This window comes from Siphateles boraxobius, unplaced genomic scaffold (genome assembly GCF_051911475.1).
Source record: "Siphateles boraxobius isolate OS27281-9 unplaced genomic scaffold, OSU_SipBor_1 142, whole genome shotgun sequence".
NCBI lineage: Eukaryota > Metazoa > Chordata > Actinopteri > Cypriniformes > Leuciscidae > Siphateles > Siphateles boraxobius.
The window spans coordinates 544,222-559,645 of NW_027508747.1; the positions used below are offsets into that span (position 1 = coordinate 544,222).

At 40.1% G+C, this 15,424-nt stretch overlaps 1 protein-coding gene across 1 annotated transcript in view; it reads right to left on the reverse strand.

The window, feature by feature from the left end:
- The window catches only part of dst (dystonin), a 241,730-nt gene that overhangs the window by 47,679 nt on the left and 178,627 nt on the right, over positions 1-15,424 (reverse strand). Inside the window, exons 61-72 of the mRNA XM_077230331.1 lie at positions 8,262-8,423; positions 7,549-7,719; positions 7,293-7,459; positions 6,469-6,628; positions 5,962-6,288; positions 5,748-5,832; positions 5,398-5,639; positions 4,061-4,267; positions 3,052-3,171; positions 2,081-2,188; positions 1,782-2,000; positions 264-467 (exon numbers count right to left, since the gene is read on the reverse strand). Coding sequence (XP_077086446.1) covers positions 264-467; positions 1,782-2,000; positions 2,081-2,188; positions 3,052-3,171; positions 4,061-4,267; positions 5,398-5,639; positions 5,748-5,832; positions 5,962-6,288; positions 6,469-6,628; positions 7,293-7,459; positions 7,549-7,719; positions 8,262-8,423 — 2,172 coding nt within the window. The remainder of the gene's footprint in view (positions 1-263; positions 468-1,781; positions 2,001-2,080; positions 2,189-3,051; positions 3,172-4,060; positions 4,268-5,397; positions 5,640-5,747; positions 5,833-5,961; positions 6,289-6,468; positions 6,629-7,292; positions 7,460-7,548; positions 7,720-8,261; positions 8,424-15,424) is intronic.

The window sequence follows — 15,424 nt, forward strand, 5'->3', positions numbered from 1 at the left end:
AAAACATTCTAATATGATGATTTGCCACTCAAGAAACATTTTTGCTACTTAATATTTTTTTTGTTGTTGTGGAAACCATGATGCACTACTATTCAAAAGTTTTGAGTAAGTACGGTTTAAAAAAAAACTTTTATTCAGCAAGTATGCATTAAATTGATCAAAAGTGAAAGATATTCATAATCTTATTTAAAAAAACAAAATGCTGTCCATTTAACTGAAAAACTGAGGATGCTTCAAACGGAGAGAATAAAGTGCGCGCGTACCTGAGTTGATTTGGAGATGGCCTCATCCAGGACCGCGGCTCTGATCTTGACGTCCACTTTCAGCTGGCCGTACAGTCTGTCAGTGGTCTGGGATTTCTCTCGGATGGCCGTGGCTTCTGTGGGACTCAACTCCACCAGCTGAGGTCCAGTTTTATTCATCTTGTCAATGTGTGGCTTGTGCTCTGCTATCAGCTCCCTCATTTGCTGAAGGTGGAAAGTTGAATATCATCACAATAAAATGCAGTGGATTGTTTTTAACACTAATTGTGTTTGATCCTTAACAGTTTTTTGATGATAGACAACATTTCACACAGATCTCATTTAGCAGCTGTCAGGACACTGATGTACATAATGCTTTATCCTCTTAACCGTTCTAATAAAGCACTAAGTCATCCAGGGTGCTGCATTACAGTGATTCTGGGACAGTTAAGCACAAGGCAAAACAGTAAACCATGGTAAAATCTCAAGTCTCAAATTGCATATTGCTTTGATAAAATGCCAGCAACTGCCATGACATTTTTTCAACATCTCTACACTGGAAGAATGACCTCATCACCAGACATTAGATATGTTTACATGCACTCAATTCTGATTTCAACATCAAGTTATGTTTAAATGAACGCTACAGGTTGCAATCTGATTAATACATTCATATATGTGCATTACATTTTTTCTGAACCAAAAATCCAGTCGACACGTTCAGAACCGGAGAAATCCACTGCAATAATGCCAGCAGAGCTACTGTGAGTATAATTGTCATTATCTAGAAAGAAAGCTAACATCTATGTCAGAAAAGCAGTCTCTGTTGTGTCCTCCACTGACCAGTTCATAAGACATAGACATTAATAAACAGGTTCATATGATGTAAAGCATATGTAATAATATGCATTACAGCACTGCGCATCTGGGCAAGCTATAGTATTTGTAAATCTGATTAAGAAAATAGTTGTATTCAATTGTTGCTTGCTTGATTTTTTGCTGTCGATCGGATTATTAATCAGCAGCCCTTTCAATCCGATCAAAGATCAAAATTCATTAGGATAGACTGAGGTATTTACATGAAGGCTTTTTTAAATCATATATCTGATAATAATGTGAATAATATTTGGGTCCATGTAAACGTAGATAATGTTATTTAACACAAACCAATCAGCTGTAAGCGCAATGCTAAACTTCAGCAGCAATAAAAACATATAACATTTATAGTTATTAGTTCACATATATATATATATATATATATATATATAATCAAATTGGTAACATTTTATTTTGACGGTCCACTTTAGACATTCTGTTGACAATAAGTAACGTTGCAATTACATGTCAACTTATTTTACTAACCCTAACCGACTCGTAGGTGCAACATTACTTGTCTAAAGTTGTCCAAATAATTTTATTTATGACAGATGATGAGTAGCATCCATACACTGAAGGTGTGCGCTTCATTAATAATAGGAATGATCTAGTGCACGTGTGTAACCGTCATGATGTCCAACAGCAGGAGTGTTAATGATTTACCCTCAGCTCCTCTTGTTGCTGTCGAAGGGCTTCGTACTCAATGGCTGGTTTGGACAGCTGAGTGAAGCTAGTTCTGGTCTCCTGAAGCCACGGCCAGAGCTCATCGTGCGTCTCCCAGAACTGGCAGGCTAGAGAATGAGCTCTCTCCAGCTGCAGACAGCGCTCCGAGTTCAGCTGACTGACCACACTGTACTTCTCCGACAACACCTGGAGCTTCACCTGGAAGATTCACCACAGTGATTTCACCTGGACTAGACACAGCGTAGCCTCCATTTCTTTATAAATGTACTTTTATTTACCCTCAACACCTGCTTCTCTGCTTCATCTTTGCTGTTCATGATGGCCTCGCCGGTCTTTACAATGTCATCCACAGCATCTTTATGTCTCATAATGTCCATGGAGAAGCTCTGGAGGAGAAAGATAGCTTTAGACAATATGGGCTTTATTACCAGGGCTTGACATTAACACCCGCCAACCTGCCAAGTGTGTGTGTATTTCAGCAGTGGCGTGTAACACAGTCACGGGTTGAATTTTTTATATATATATAATATATACTTTTTTCAATTTTAGTCTTTTATAAAGTCAACTGAAATAATAAACTAAGTGCAATGCAGTGTTGTCACAAATATAGATTTTTTGATACATATCGATACTGAAACGTTCCAATACCAATTTTTCGCAGAATAGACACACAATACCAGCTTTCTCTTTCTCTCTCTCTCATCTCTCCGACAGCGAGTTACACACAAACCCGCCTCTCCTCACTCACTCGTTTCGGATGAATATTGTTGGTGTAACAGGGTTTGAATTTCGGCGTGGGATTGTGCGTATTGCCCATCATTTTACTAATTCCTGCAGATTTTGTGCTCAAACCCAAAGTGCGGCACATACAACCATCAATCAGTACTAAATTGAGTTATTTTTCGCTTAAAAGTCAAATGCACACAAAATAATGTCAAATTGTGGTCGTGGTGAGTATTCTCATAAACACAGTCTGTTATGTTTTAACTGAATGTAAACAGTTGCGAGAGAAAACGCATGTGTAACAGTATAATGAGTTGGTGCGTTAGCTCTTAAAGTGACAGCAGCCAAATTATAAGATAATATTAAAAATAATATAAAAAATATCCATATGGCAGTTTTCCCCAGTGGTATCGATGTCAAAATTGTGGCTAGTGAAAATGCTGAGTGGCTGGTGAGCAAAAATGTTTCTGTCAAGCCCTGTTTATAACGTACGTGTTAGAGACGACCAAGCAAACGTCCGACTGACCTTCTGAGCCTGAAGCTGAGCTGAGGTCTGCTCCGGCTCAAGCCTGACGTCTCCAAGACAAGACAGCTTCTTCTCCGCCTTCGTCAGCCACTCCAGCTCAGTGGCGGCCGCCTGATCGAACTGCACATCAGAGGAAAAACAACAAAACAGAAATATGAGACTGTCCATCATATTTCCATGCACTTCTCTAACAGAATGCATACATTTAATTAACATTAATATTCAACTGAATCTAGATTAAGTGAGTTTGATGTACTATGCATACATATTCATATGTTCATAATGCACAGCTTCTTCTCTAGACAACCATGAGCATTATTGGAAACAAAGCTGCAAAATCAGGCCATTCAGAAATTCACATGAGCTCATTAAAATGATCCCCACATTTACATAACAAACACCGGGAATATTCAGCAAATGAAGACAGGTTGTTACTTGTTTTACAAGGAAAGAGATTAGCCAATCAGGTCATTTGTATATATAAGTCTAAAAACAGTATGTTTAAGTGTCAGCTTCAGACATAGAGTGGAAAATTAAATCAAGAGAGCTTTTGGTTCAACAAACAGTGACTGATATTATAATTGGACTCAAATAGTCACTAAAATGCATAACATTCCCCTTTATAAAAGCCAGATAACCCACATTAATAAAATATAAAATGTATTCTATATTATTAGAAGTAGTATTTTACCTTTTTAAAAACCCAGGCGAGTCAGCTTTGCATAAACTAATCAGTAGTAAACCATATAAACACACTAATGTGATGCAAATGTAATCAATCTGGGTCACACTTCATTAGTATATTATGTAAATACCATCAAGGCGACTCAAAAGAATAATTTAAGTTTGGACGACTATAAAGCATTAAGAATTAACACCACAATGAGTCCGATCACCCTTGGCACAAATCACAGGCGCTTCATTGTTTGGGTCATTCAACAAATTTCATTGTGAATGCTCCTAATAGAAGCGTGGTGTTATTTCCTCGAGCAGCTGAGAACCATTGTACCTGCTGGGATTTTAAGATGGCAGCTCCAGTCTGGTCCACGTGTTGTGTGATGGCATCGCTGGCCAATCGGTAGCGCTCGTTGTAATCTGTGACCATCCTGTCCAAGCCTTCTCTCGCTCGCCAGGGAACCAGTTCCAGCAGAGCGCTGGTCACTTCATTCAGAGAGTCCACGAGTGGCTTCTGGTCCTTAACCTCCTGCAGCAGTGTCTGAATAAGACAAATAAAGGATAGACTGATATATCCAGCAATTCTGACTATACTTGAAAACAAACACTTTCCATTTTCAAGTAATTTTGTGTAAATATTAAGTAGATGTTTCTTTTGGGTTTTACTGTGTGAAATAGAGTTTTTGGTGTCACTTTATATTAATGTCCTTGTTATACAGGTTACCTGTACTTACTAGAGTAAGAACAGTAAATTATGGATACTTACAAGCAACTAACCCTAAACCTATAGTAAGTACATGTTGTGTCAATTATTAGTTTTTAAGTACTTATTTGTGTCATTTCACTGTCAATATGACACCTTAAAATTAAGTCCAACAGATTTTATTTTCCATTTTTTATTAAACATAATTATATCACCATCAACCAGTCTTTGCAAGCTCTTTATTTGAGTTATATTGGATTTTAATTCCTGTTATGTTTTATTCAAAAACATCTTGTATGTTTCCCCTAAATGTATTTAACAGAGCAATAAAGTTGGACATCATAGGCCATATAATTTGGACATCATAGGCCATATAGTTTAGTCTGGCAAATCTGAGTACAGTTTGAGATATTATTGAGATCTCTTTTGAGACTATGAAGGAAAAAAATAAGGGGGAGACTTAGGGTACGTTTGCATGACAACGATGTACTAAAAACGGAAACGTTTTTCCTTCGCGTTTTTCACAGACAGACAACAACGTTGTCAAACGGATACACAAAAACGACTAAAAACGCAGTATTATTCATGCCAGGCCAGTAGATGGCGATGTCACTTAGTGAAGAAACACTATGTGCCTATAACATGTAATACACAAGTGCATGACGTCACTGTTTTCACAAATTCACTTTTTTTGTAGTTTACACAGAGACGATCACAGTATCGATAACAGTAAAACTTTAACTTTGAAACCCGGTTTTGAAAATTTTTGCATTTTCAGGTACCCAAACCGCAGTTGTCGTGTAAAAAAACGGCCCAAAACATAAAAAGTTTTACAGTTTTAGTTGAAAACGGTGTTGTGCAAAAAGCCCCTTAAAGTACTCAGTTTGGTATTTGAGGAGCCTAGCATAAACACTTTTTTGATTTCTCTTTCTGAAGGGTTCAAATGGATCTGAAGCACCATCACTTACTTTCTGCCTCTCTTGCAAGCCAGTGAGCTGTTCTCCGACTGGATCTTCTGCTTTAAATGAAGCCAGCTCAGACTCAACCTTCTCCAGCCAGGAGTCCAGCTCCTCGTGGGTGTTTTGCAGCTTTGTGGCAAGAGACAGGGCTTTCTCCAGAGTCTTTGAAACATTGTTGCTCATTGTGTTGATCTCTGAATACCTCGTCTTTATTCCATCCAGTTTACCTTGGATGACGACAACCTCATCGCCTGAGTAAAAGTGAACACACACATGATTCACATTTACAGAGCATCAAAAGCTTCCCATCAAACAGAAAACCTTCAAAATATTGACACTGCGTTTCTCTTTAATCTCACCTGTGGACTGTTTTAGCAGTTCTAACCCATTTAGGATGGCCTGTTCAATATTTTGTTTCCTCAACTCAATGTCTTCATGAAGAGCCTGGACATTGAAACATATATCAATCACCTGGAAATGTTCTAAAAGAGCGATACCAAATCAGAGAAGACAGAGAAATGAAATGATAAAAACAAGGGAAGGAAGCCTTAAGAGGAGGAGCTTGTAAAGTACCAGCTGCTCAGCGTGCTGTTTCACGAGCACGGCCATCGTGTAGTCTTGGATCGAGACTTCGCTCAGTTTGCAGTGCACCTCATCGAGCCAGGTCATTAAGGACACTTCGTCCTCCCCGAAGAGCTGTGCATTAGCCAGGGCCTGTCGCAGTAACACGGCCTTCTGACGGCAATGCTCCTGCAGCTCCATGTATCTGCTGTTCATGTTGTCCAGCTTTGCCTGAACCAGCTCCTTGTCATCCACACAGCCCACCACCCGAAGAGATTGGCCCAGACTCATGGCCTGGTACAAGATCTTACCACGGCCCAAAACCTCCTCCTCTAAGGCCTGTTTACCATGGATGTCACATAACCAGGGAGCGGAAACCATAATAACAGAAAAAGAATGGATCAAATGAGAACATAAGGGAGAAGAACATAAATGCAGGGAATGGATAAAATAAAACATAATGGAAAACAAACTAATAATGGTCACGGGACTATGCTGTCTCTACAGATGGTCCTGTACCTTATGCTGAGAGATTTGCTCCTCTAACTTGGATGTCTGGGTGCCTATGGGCTCTGAGTTGGCTAGTCTTTTTTCGGTAGCTGTCAGCCACTCCGTCAAAGGCTCAAGGGTCTCATGGAATTGCTGTGCCACCACCAATATATTCTCCAGCTGCTTGTGTCTGCCAAGAACGCTGCAGTTAGTTTTATTGCTGGACACGACTGGGTTTGATTATATTGTACATACACAGTCCTTTACCCATGAAAAAAGTAGTGATTGTGATTATACCTTATAAGTACAGCTGGAAAATGAGAACTGATTCTTATTTAGAAGCTGTAACTTAAGATTTGTCCACCAAGTTTAAACTCATTCAAAACCATTGTAAAATGCTTAGTAAATGCAAAACGATATAAATTATTAATGAATAATAATAATAACACATAATTACAAAGAAGTGCAAAGCAACACATTAAATTAAAGGTTGCACTTAATTTTAAAGTGCATGCACTTAGATACGGCGTCCTTACATAAGAAAGTACTGGGTAATATAAGGTAACTACTTGGTTAAGGTTAGGTTTAGGGGAAGGTTCAGGGTTAGTACCTAGTTATTACACAGGTATTGTAATAACTATAAGTAGTGCATAGTATGTACATGGGGAACAGGACTGTAAAATAAAGTGCTACCAAATTAAACATGACATTTGTTGTAGAAAGTAAACACTGACATTTTATTTTTAGTACTTAAGGGAATCTACAAAACAAAACATTATTTTAGCCAATGCCAATTTGACTTGCCAACTATGGGCACTTTATTTCCAGAATTTAAGATCTGTTAATAGATTTACCTGTTCTCCGCTTTCTTAAGTAGGGCATCCCACCTTTGCCCTAAGCATTCAATCTCTCTCGCAATCTTCTCCTTATCAACAGTGTCAGCTAAGCCCGTCATCTTTCGTCCCTCCGTCTTAATCAGCTCCACTGTAGCTCTTCGGTCATCCAGCAGTCTCTGCAGGAGCTAGACAGAGCCATTGGGAAAAGCAAACTGATATCAGCATATGTAAAACCAAAAGATTTCACATCAGCAAAATGATTCTGATGTCATACCTTCTGCTCTTGTATCTGTGCTTTGACCACTTTGAATTCTGCTGATGGAGGCTTCTGATTGGCCACCAGCTCCTCTGTGTCCGTGAGCCAGCTGAGAAGAGACTCCAGAGCATCCTGGAACCTGCCACAGTGGAGCAGGGCTTCATGAAGCTGTGCAGATCGCTCCGCAACCTGTGAAGATCACACACACAGCAATGCTGAGGAAACAGCCTTAAAACTGTAGCTTGGCATGCTACAAATGACTAAATTTGTTGGTGTAGCATCTAACACTACACTGCTACTTGTTCTAAACCATGGATACTGGAAAGGCTACACTCGACTATAGACCATTTCAAAGGCTATTTGTTGGCTTAAGGAATTGACGTCTTTGTTCCCTGGACGTTTCCGGATAGTTGTCGAGTACATTCAAAACATCGGTGGGAAATTAGATTTATTAACCAGACATGTGCAGTAGCATTCCAACGTGTTTATTATTGTTTACATCATTGAAATGGTCTATTATCAAAGTACTGAAAATTACAGCTAAGGTAGTGGCGTCAGTACTTGTCAGTTACTCACCAACACTAGCAAACATTATGATTGCTATATCAAAAGATTATGAGCATTCCAGAGTGCAGTGGATAAAGAAATCGAACAATTCATAAATGATGTTATTTTACCTCTTCAACTGAAATTTAAACATTTTGTGAAACTAGCTGAAGAGTGGGTCTTACTTTTTTGTTGAGGGTGTTCCATCTGGTGTTGACCTCTTCTAGATCATGATCAAGGCTTTTAGTGCTGGTGCCTTTGCCGGCGTTCTGGATCAATGAATGACCCAGAGTGTTCAACTCATGCAATTGGCTCTGCAGCGACTCAATGACATCTTTCTGGAAAACCTGTAAGTGATACATAGAATAGGACACTAAAAACCAATGAAAAAAATGTAAGCTATTAGGGGCCTATCTTGCATCCAGCGCAATTGACTTTGTACACCGACACATGCATCATTACTATTTTGCACCCCACGCACAGCGGATTTTTCCCTCCACAGACGCACGTGGGTAAATTAAGGAATGAACTTGCACTCCTGGGGTGGTTCAGGAAAAGAGGAAGCGTGTTCCAGCGCAAACGTTCCCTGCTGCTATTTTGCCGTTTCAGAAAACAATTCCACCACACACCAGGAAAAACCAAGTCTAAAGTCAGTGGCGCGTTATTCAGATGCTATTTTAAGGGCACATGCTTGGCTATAATGTAGTGTGTGCACAACCAACATACACTTTGCTTCTCTCATTTACACAGATGCAGTAGTTCCCATTTCTGCAAACCATACATAATTACAAGGAAAAATATTCCCACACGAGGGAAATCATTGTGGTGTCCATGAAGATGTGAAAAAATAGGAATAAATCTAGCTTACACATTTACCCAAATTATTATACACCTGTTTAACCGAAGATAATTTGGGTGGGTTTCTCCCATCCCCATACAATGCCACTTCTCTGTCTTTTACGGCCCTGATGAGAGCGTCGGTCTCCTCGGTTGTAAACCGCTCCTGGCGTGCGTCTGGCAAATCCGCCATTATAACAGCAATCCGCCATGGAACAAGCGCGCCTGCTTTTAAAGGGAATGTGAGATGACGCTCTGATTGGTTTATTTCACGTTACGCCCAAACCACACCTATGAGTAATGTAGCTACTTCAGACCAACCCATTTTAGATTTGCGTCGGGCACAAGAGTCATTTATCCCGTCGGTATAATTGCAGCAGCGACCGAGATCCGCCCACAAAGTTACTTGCGTTTTGAGTTTGATACTTGCGTTTCAGATTGTTAAAATAGGGTCTTCCCTATTAACATAGTGTTTCAGATAGAACATTATATTCAAGCAATCATTAATGCAAGTCCAATCTTTGAAGTTACACTTTTGGCACTACATATAGTTCTCTGTTATGGTTCTACATTAAGAATCAAATTTATCTTTTTTTAAACGTTGAAACAAAAGAGACTACATAAATGTGAATAGCATACATAAACTACTACTACAATCCCAATTTGGGAACCAGCATACAAAACATGAGATAGTGGCCAATTACGCTGGTCTTGTCAGAACACTAAGAACCAATGAAAACACTGTAAGCTGTTCAGTGTCTGAAGATTAATTGAACTTCATAATATTCAAGCAATCATCAATAGAAGTCCAATATTTAAAGTTACACTTAAGCACTACATAGTGTTCTCAGTTGTGGTTCTATGTTCAGTTCAAATTTATCTTTGATGTTTCTTTTAAAACTCCTTAGGAGATTTTAACATTGAAAAAAAAAGAGACTACATGAAGGTAAACATGAACTACTACAATCACATTTTGGGAACCAGCATCAAAACACATAAGCAAGTGGCCAGTCTTTTCAGCAGGTTAACTAGATATGTTTTAGCCAGCATCCTTATAAGGTGATGTTCTTCCACTAAAATGGGCACTATGTGCTCCAGCACCAGTCAACTGGTTGTTGTGAGAGGCTTCTACTCAGTTATAACCAGCTGTGCACCATCACAACATCTGAGTCACTGACAAGCAAATAACGATAAACCCAATTCAGCTGTCTCCTAATCTGATAAAGGCCAAGCGTTTCCCTCCCAGGAAACGCTAATCAAACAATCAACATTAGCCAGCTATTTTGGGGTACCTGGGTGGAAGGCAAGGCCACAAGGTCCATCTGCGAGCATTCAGCTATGGATGTTAATAGACTCTCTATGTCTTCATCCTCCATGCGTTTTATTCCATTGGTGAAACCTGCCTCCCTTTCAACTAACAACAAGAAATCCTCCAAATCTGCCATTTTGGAGTCTGTAGCTCTTTGCTCGTATTCATAACTCTTTTCATCCTTAGTTGCATATTGTTCTATATTCTGCAGGCAATGTGAAAGAGTCTTTGGTTCCGTCACTACAACACTGAGAAGCTCACAGTCATCCTGTGAACAAGTGTCTTCAAGAAGTTCAGCAGTGGGTAATTCCTCATATCCAGAAAATGTTGTGGACACATGTGTTTTATTGCTCGACTCTGTCAGCGTCCTGACATTTATATCTGCACAATCACAATTAGAAACAGCGTTCTGACCCACACTGAGGTCTGAGTTGATTGCATTGTTACATTGTTGGCTTCCAAGCGTTGATGCATCTGTGTAACACAGAGGAGTTGGTAACCGGTCTTTCTTTGGGGAAAAGGGGAAGTCTTCCTGACCGGAGCTGAGGGAATGCCCTGGCTTCAGGTCCCCAGATACGTGCACTCCCTCAGTAGAAGAAAGGCTTCTTGTACCAGGCCCGGTTCTCCTCTGGGATCGTGGGTTTTGTTGTTCTCTTTCCACAGTGGGACTACACAGGCCCGAGTCGCCTTCAGAGGTAAGAGAGTTCGTCATACTGCGTCCCCTTCCAACTCGACCCAATCCACGCTGGCCCGATCCATCATCGCATAGCATTCCGCTGGAGCTGCCGAACTCACTGAGGTTTGCGGGAGCGAAGGTCCGCCAGGAGCGCCGGTGCTGAGGCGGCTCCCTTTTCTCTCCCACTGCTCGGGGCTTACACAGCATGGTGTCTGCACCCCGGATAATATCCCCATTAAGCTTCAAGCCGTCGAACACAACCCGCTCATCCAAACGCACCGCCTCCCTGCTTCGGAGCTCAAAGGCACTGGAGGAGGCCAAGACGCCGTTCCCACAGAGTGCGTTTATGTCCAGTGTGCGATGGCTATATGGCAAAGTCCCAACAAAGTGCCTTGAGGCCAGGCTGCCCTTTGAGCCCGAGTCGATCTGCTCGTTCAGACGCACAGTGTCATATATGGACCTCTGGGGAACGTAACAGTCATCGATGTTGAGGTCTTCCTCCTCTCCTTTGCCCACACAAGAAGGGTTCTGCCGCAGACAGTCTGGTCTACTCAGAGGTTTCCCCATTATGACAATAACTTACAAATGACGTACAACAATGAGGTAAAGGGTTTCAGTGCAACAATCCCTAACAGACATGAAAGAGACTTAAAAAGAAGCCAAAAGGGAGTCTTTACTTTCGCAAGTCACTAGGCATACACTTTACCCCCAATGAAAAGGTAAATAAATACAGCAGTTAGAGTAAAATATAGGCTTTTGTTATGAATATACAATTTAAAAAAAATAGAAAATAGAATACCACAAAAAATACTATGAATTCTTTAAATTACTTTATAGAGATTGGTGAAAATAAAGTTAATGCAATTTATATATATATATATATTTTTTTTTTGTTTAAAAAATTAACTTTTGTTATTTCGCTAATACATCACTTCTTCCTCTTAAACATCCTTTTCCAAGATGACAATCCTGCCGGTTTCCATTTCTTCCCATTGTCACAACTTGTCATTGTTGCTTGTTTCCTTAGTTCTTTATAACTCCATCACAGAAGTCATGCAGTCCAAAAAGTGCCTGGAATTTTAGAGTTTCCTGAGATCTCCCATACAGTTATCCACACAGAGGTATCGCGTATACATAATGGTGGCATATCCTGATACAAATCCTCAAATCTGGGAAAACAAAGCCATAAGCTCGAGGAGAAACAAAAAGCCGCTCCTGCCTCTCTTGTGGTTCAACCGGCAATGACAGACACCCTCCTGGCACCGGACTCAAAGCCCCGCCCCTTTCTCATTATTCAGCCAACATCTGCCACAGCTCCATTTGTGCGGTGGCCGGCTCATGCTGATTGGTAGACGTTTGACCCTCTTTTAATTCTCCCCTTCTGTCTCCGTGTCCCATTTGACTTAACTTCTTAGTGTGCTTCTGCTCTGACAGCAGCACTCCTCCTCTTGTCAGGGTAGGGCAGAGAGAGAGAGAGAAAACAAAAGCAAAGCTACAAAAGCGGTCGGCACCCTTTCAGATGACATCACACAAGGCAGAAATAGATATGCTCTCTGCTCTCTAGCCCTCACCGACCCTTGCTTCTCGTCTCTGCTGGGTGTTTTGGAGCCAAAGAAGAGCCTGTAGTGTCTCATAATTACAGCGGAATGCTGAGGGAGGAACTAGACGTGGGTAATGAAACACCGTAACCTCTGCTAAGTGCATGACAGGTTTTTTTTCATGGCAAGTGGACAAGGTGGGAGAAGCAATGGATTAAAGGCTAGACTGAATAAAGAATGCAGCTTTGTTTCTGGTACTTGTCAACGTTCCGTCAGCAAGATAATCTCTGGATAAGTTCTAATCGCCTGATAGTGCCTACCGTAGTGATCTTCACAGTGCATTTTACACAAGGGTCTCTAATGTCTCAGAGACGTGTTTACTTCTGTTGACGCCAGATAGACGTCTCATGAAGCAAATAAAAGGGATTTATCTTTCTATGACGCCATTTATTTGGATGAACTTGACCATTTGCTGTGCTTTAAAGCCTTTTGATCTTAGGACCTAATTTCTGTGTAGTTCTTTTATAAATTCATTCTTATGTAAAATGTGACAAATCATGTATGATTGATTTTACAAACAATTTACACAGAAGTTTGTGGCCATCCATTTGCAGGTGGCACAAATTTACAAAAGGACCAGCTTGCAACTTTGCAGTGAGACTTTTAAATGTGGATGAACAAATTATAAGCAATGATGTTACATGCATTAAACCATTCATTTAAAACCAGACATGATAGGAAACAATGCCTGTCTGAACACAGAAACAGGGCAGGGATGTTTCCACATCTGAGAAAAAAAAAACTGTCAACAGAATCTCACCATTCACACGAACAAAACCCACAGGCACTGAAACGCAGAACTATTATTTAGATGAGAACAAAGGTTTGGTTGAGAAAAAAAATCTCACAGTATAAATTCCTCCAGCACTCAAGGGCTGAGATCCATTGGGCCAAAAACGTTATCTCTCTCTCTCTCTTTGTTACCATCCCATGCAACATGATCACAGTGAAATAACAACTTCATCATAATGCAACAATGTGCATAAGTTCTAGTGCTGTGCTGGTGCAGGGTTTCAAGTTCCCTGCTGGGCGTCTGTACGGTGAGTCAGGCTGATGATTCAGCCAACACTGGGGCTTACAAAGACCCTTTTTCCAATCATCACCTATGGAATTACGAGTAGCCATGATTCAAGAGTCAGAAATTCCCACAAGTTTGCATGAGACATTACTGTCATGTCTAAGTAGCGGAAAAGACAAACAATTCCTTAATTTCCAAACAACTCCTGTAAAACTCACAGCCACTATGTAATGCGTTGCTATGTGTTTGCTAAGGTGTTCTGGATAGTTGTTATCATGTTGTGGGTTGATTCTAGCTGGCTTTAGTCAAATGAACCTCAAGGTCTCTAAAATATTCTGGTCCTTTACACATGGCTCGGCTCCCTACATATTGGGTTTAGTCACAAATGAATCCAGTGAATTGAAATGATGATGATAAACAAGCAACACATGCATATTCTTATATTTTTAAATGACAAAGCAGATGTTCTCTTTGTGCATCATGATCTGGGTTATTTCCTCGTGTTTAATGGCCGTATCAGTGAGAACAAAGCAGATTTTCCAGCAGCAGCTGATGTAGCAGTGATCATCCATCCAGAGATTGAAAAGAACAAAAAGAATGGGGGAGCCCGAACAACAAGGGGCCAAACGATCGCCTGAACAGCGGCAGCTGATGCTTCAGCACAGCGCATGGATGTCCATGCTTGATTCATATGCACATACAAATATAGGTTAAGCTTCTTTCAGCTTCAAGCATTTAAAGGCTTTCTGGACAATGTTTTATCCCACTTGACAATGATTTTATCTAGGACTGATATTTTAAATCACATGGTTTTTTTCAGCAGGTTTTCTATCAGTGTTGTAATAACATTACAATATTATCCATCCTAATAATTTCCTATGATTTCTCCTAGTAGTGATTAAACTGTAACAAAACCTGAGAAATCTACATCTTTTGTTTATGATTTAAAAAACACACTCTGTTGCCATAACAAAAGAATAGAAAGAAGGCTTTTTTTGAGGATCTGAACAATCCAAAAATTCCTGCACCCGCATACTTTTCCAAATGATGTACCACTTGAAATATGGAGTCAAAAAACACCCAGGAATCTAAACTGACAGGCCAAAACAAATATGTAATTTTTGAGAGATGAAGTCAACTTCTCTAAAAATATTCCCTGGTTAAGTACAAGTTAAGCTTTTTCGACTGCATCTGTGGGACAGAAAACATTTTTTACGCTATAATAAAAAAAGGCTGACCTGATTTTTTAAATATAAGAATAATCAATGTTTTACAAACAGAATCCTTAACTATAGCAGGTTAAAATGGTAAAATTATCTAGTAGCTAAAAATAAGACGGCTAAAAACATCTATTGTTTGCAGTGAATGGAGAAGCCTGTCCGAGCACTCGCTAGCAGGTCAAGGAGCAGAAGTCAGAGCCCCGCTAGCCTTCACTGGCCCCCAGCTGGCCCGCTGCACCTTCGCAACAATGCCCCATCAGCTGACGGTCTTTTGTTAGCACCAGATGCTCACAGACTCACAGAACTATCTAGAGAAAAATCTAACACATGGCTAACAAACCAAAACCATGCTACATAACTGAGGAAGCAAAAATTCTCATGTAAAACTCTGCAGATACTTAAATTAAACATTAGCCCCTAAAATATTTTTTGTGAAAAGTTTTGCCATGCAAACTGTTGCATTTGCTTGAGTTCATCCAAAAATGAAAATTATCCCATAATTTACTCACCCTCAAGCCATCCTAGCTGTATGTGACTTTCTTCTTTCAGAAGAACACAATCAGAGTTATATTAAAATATAATCTCTTCCAAGCTTCATTATAGCCCAAAAAAAGTGCATCCATCCATCCATCCATTATAAAAGTAATCGATACGGCTTCTGGGAGTTGATAAAGGCCTTCTGAAGGCGTT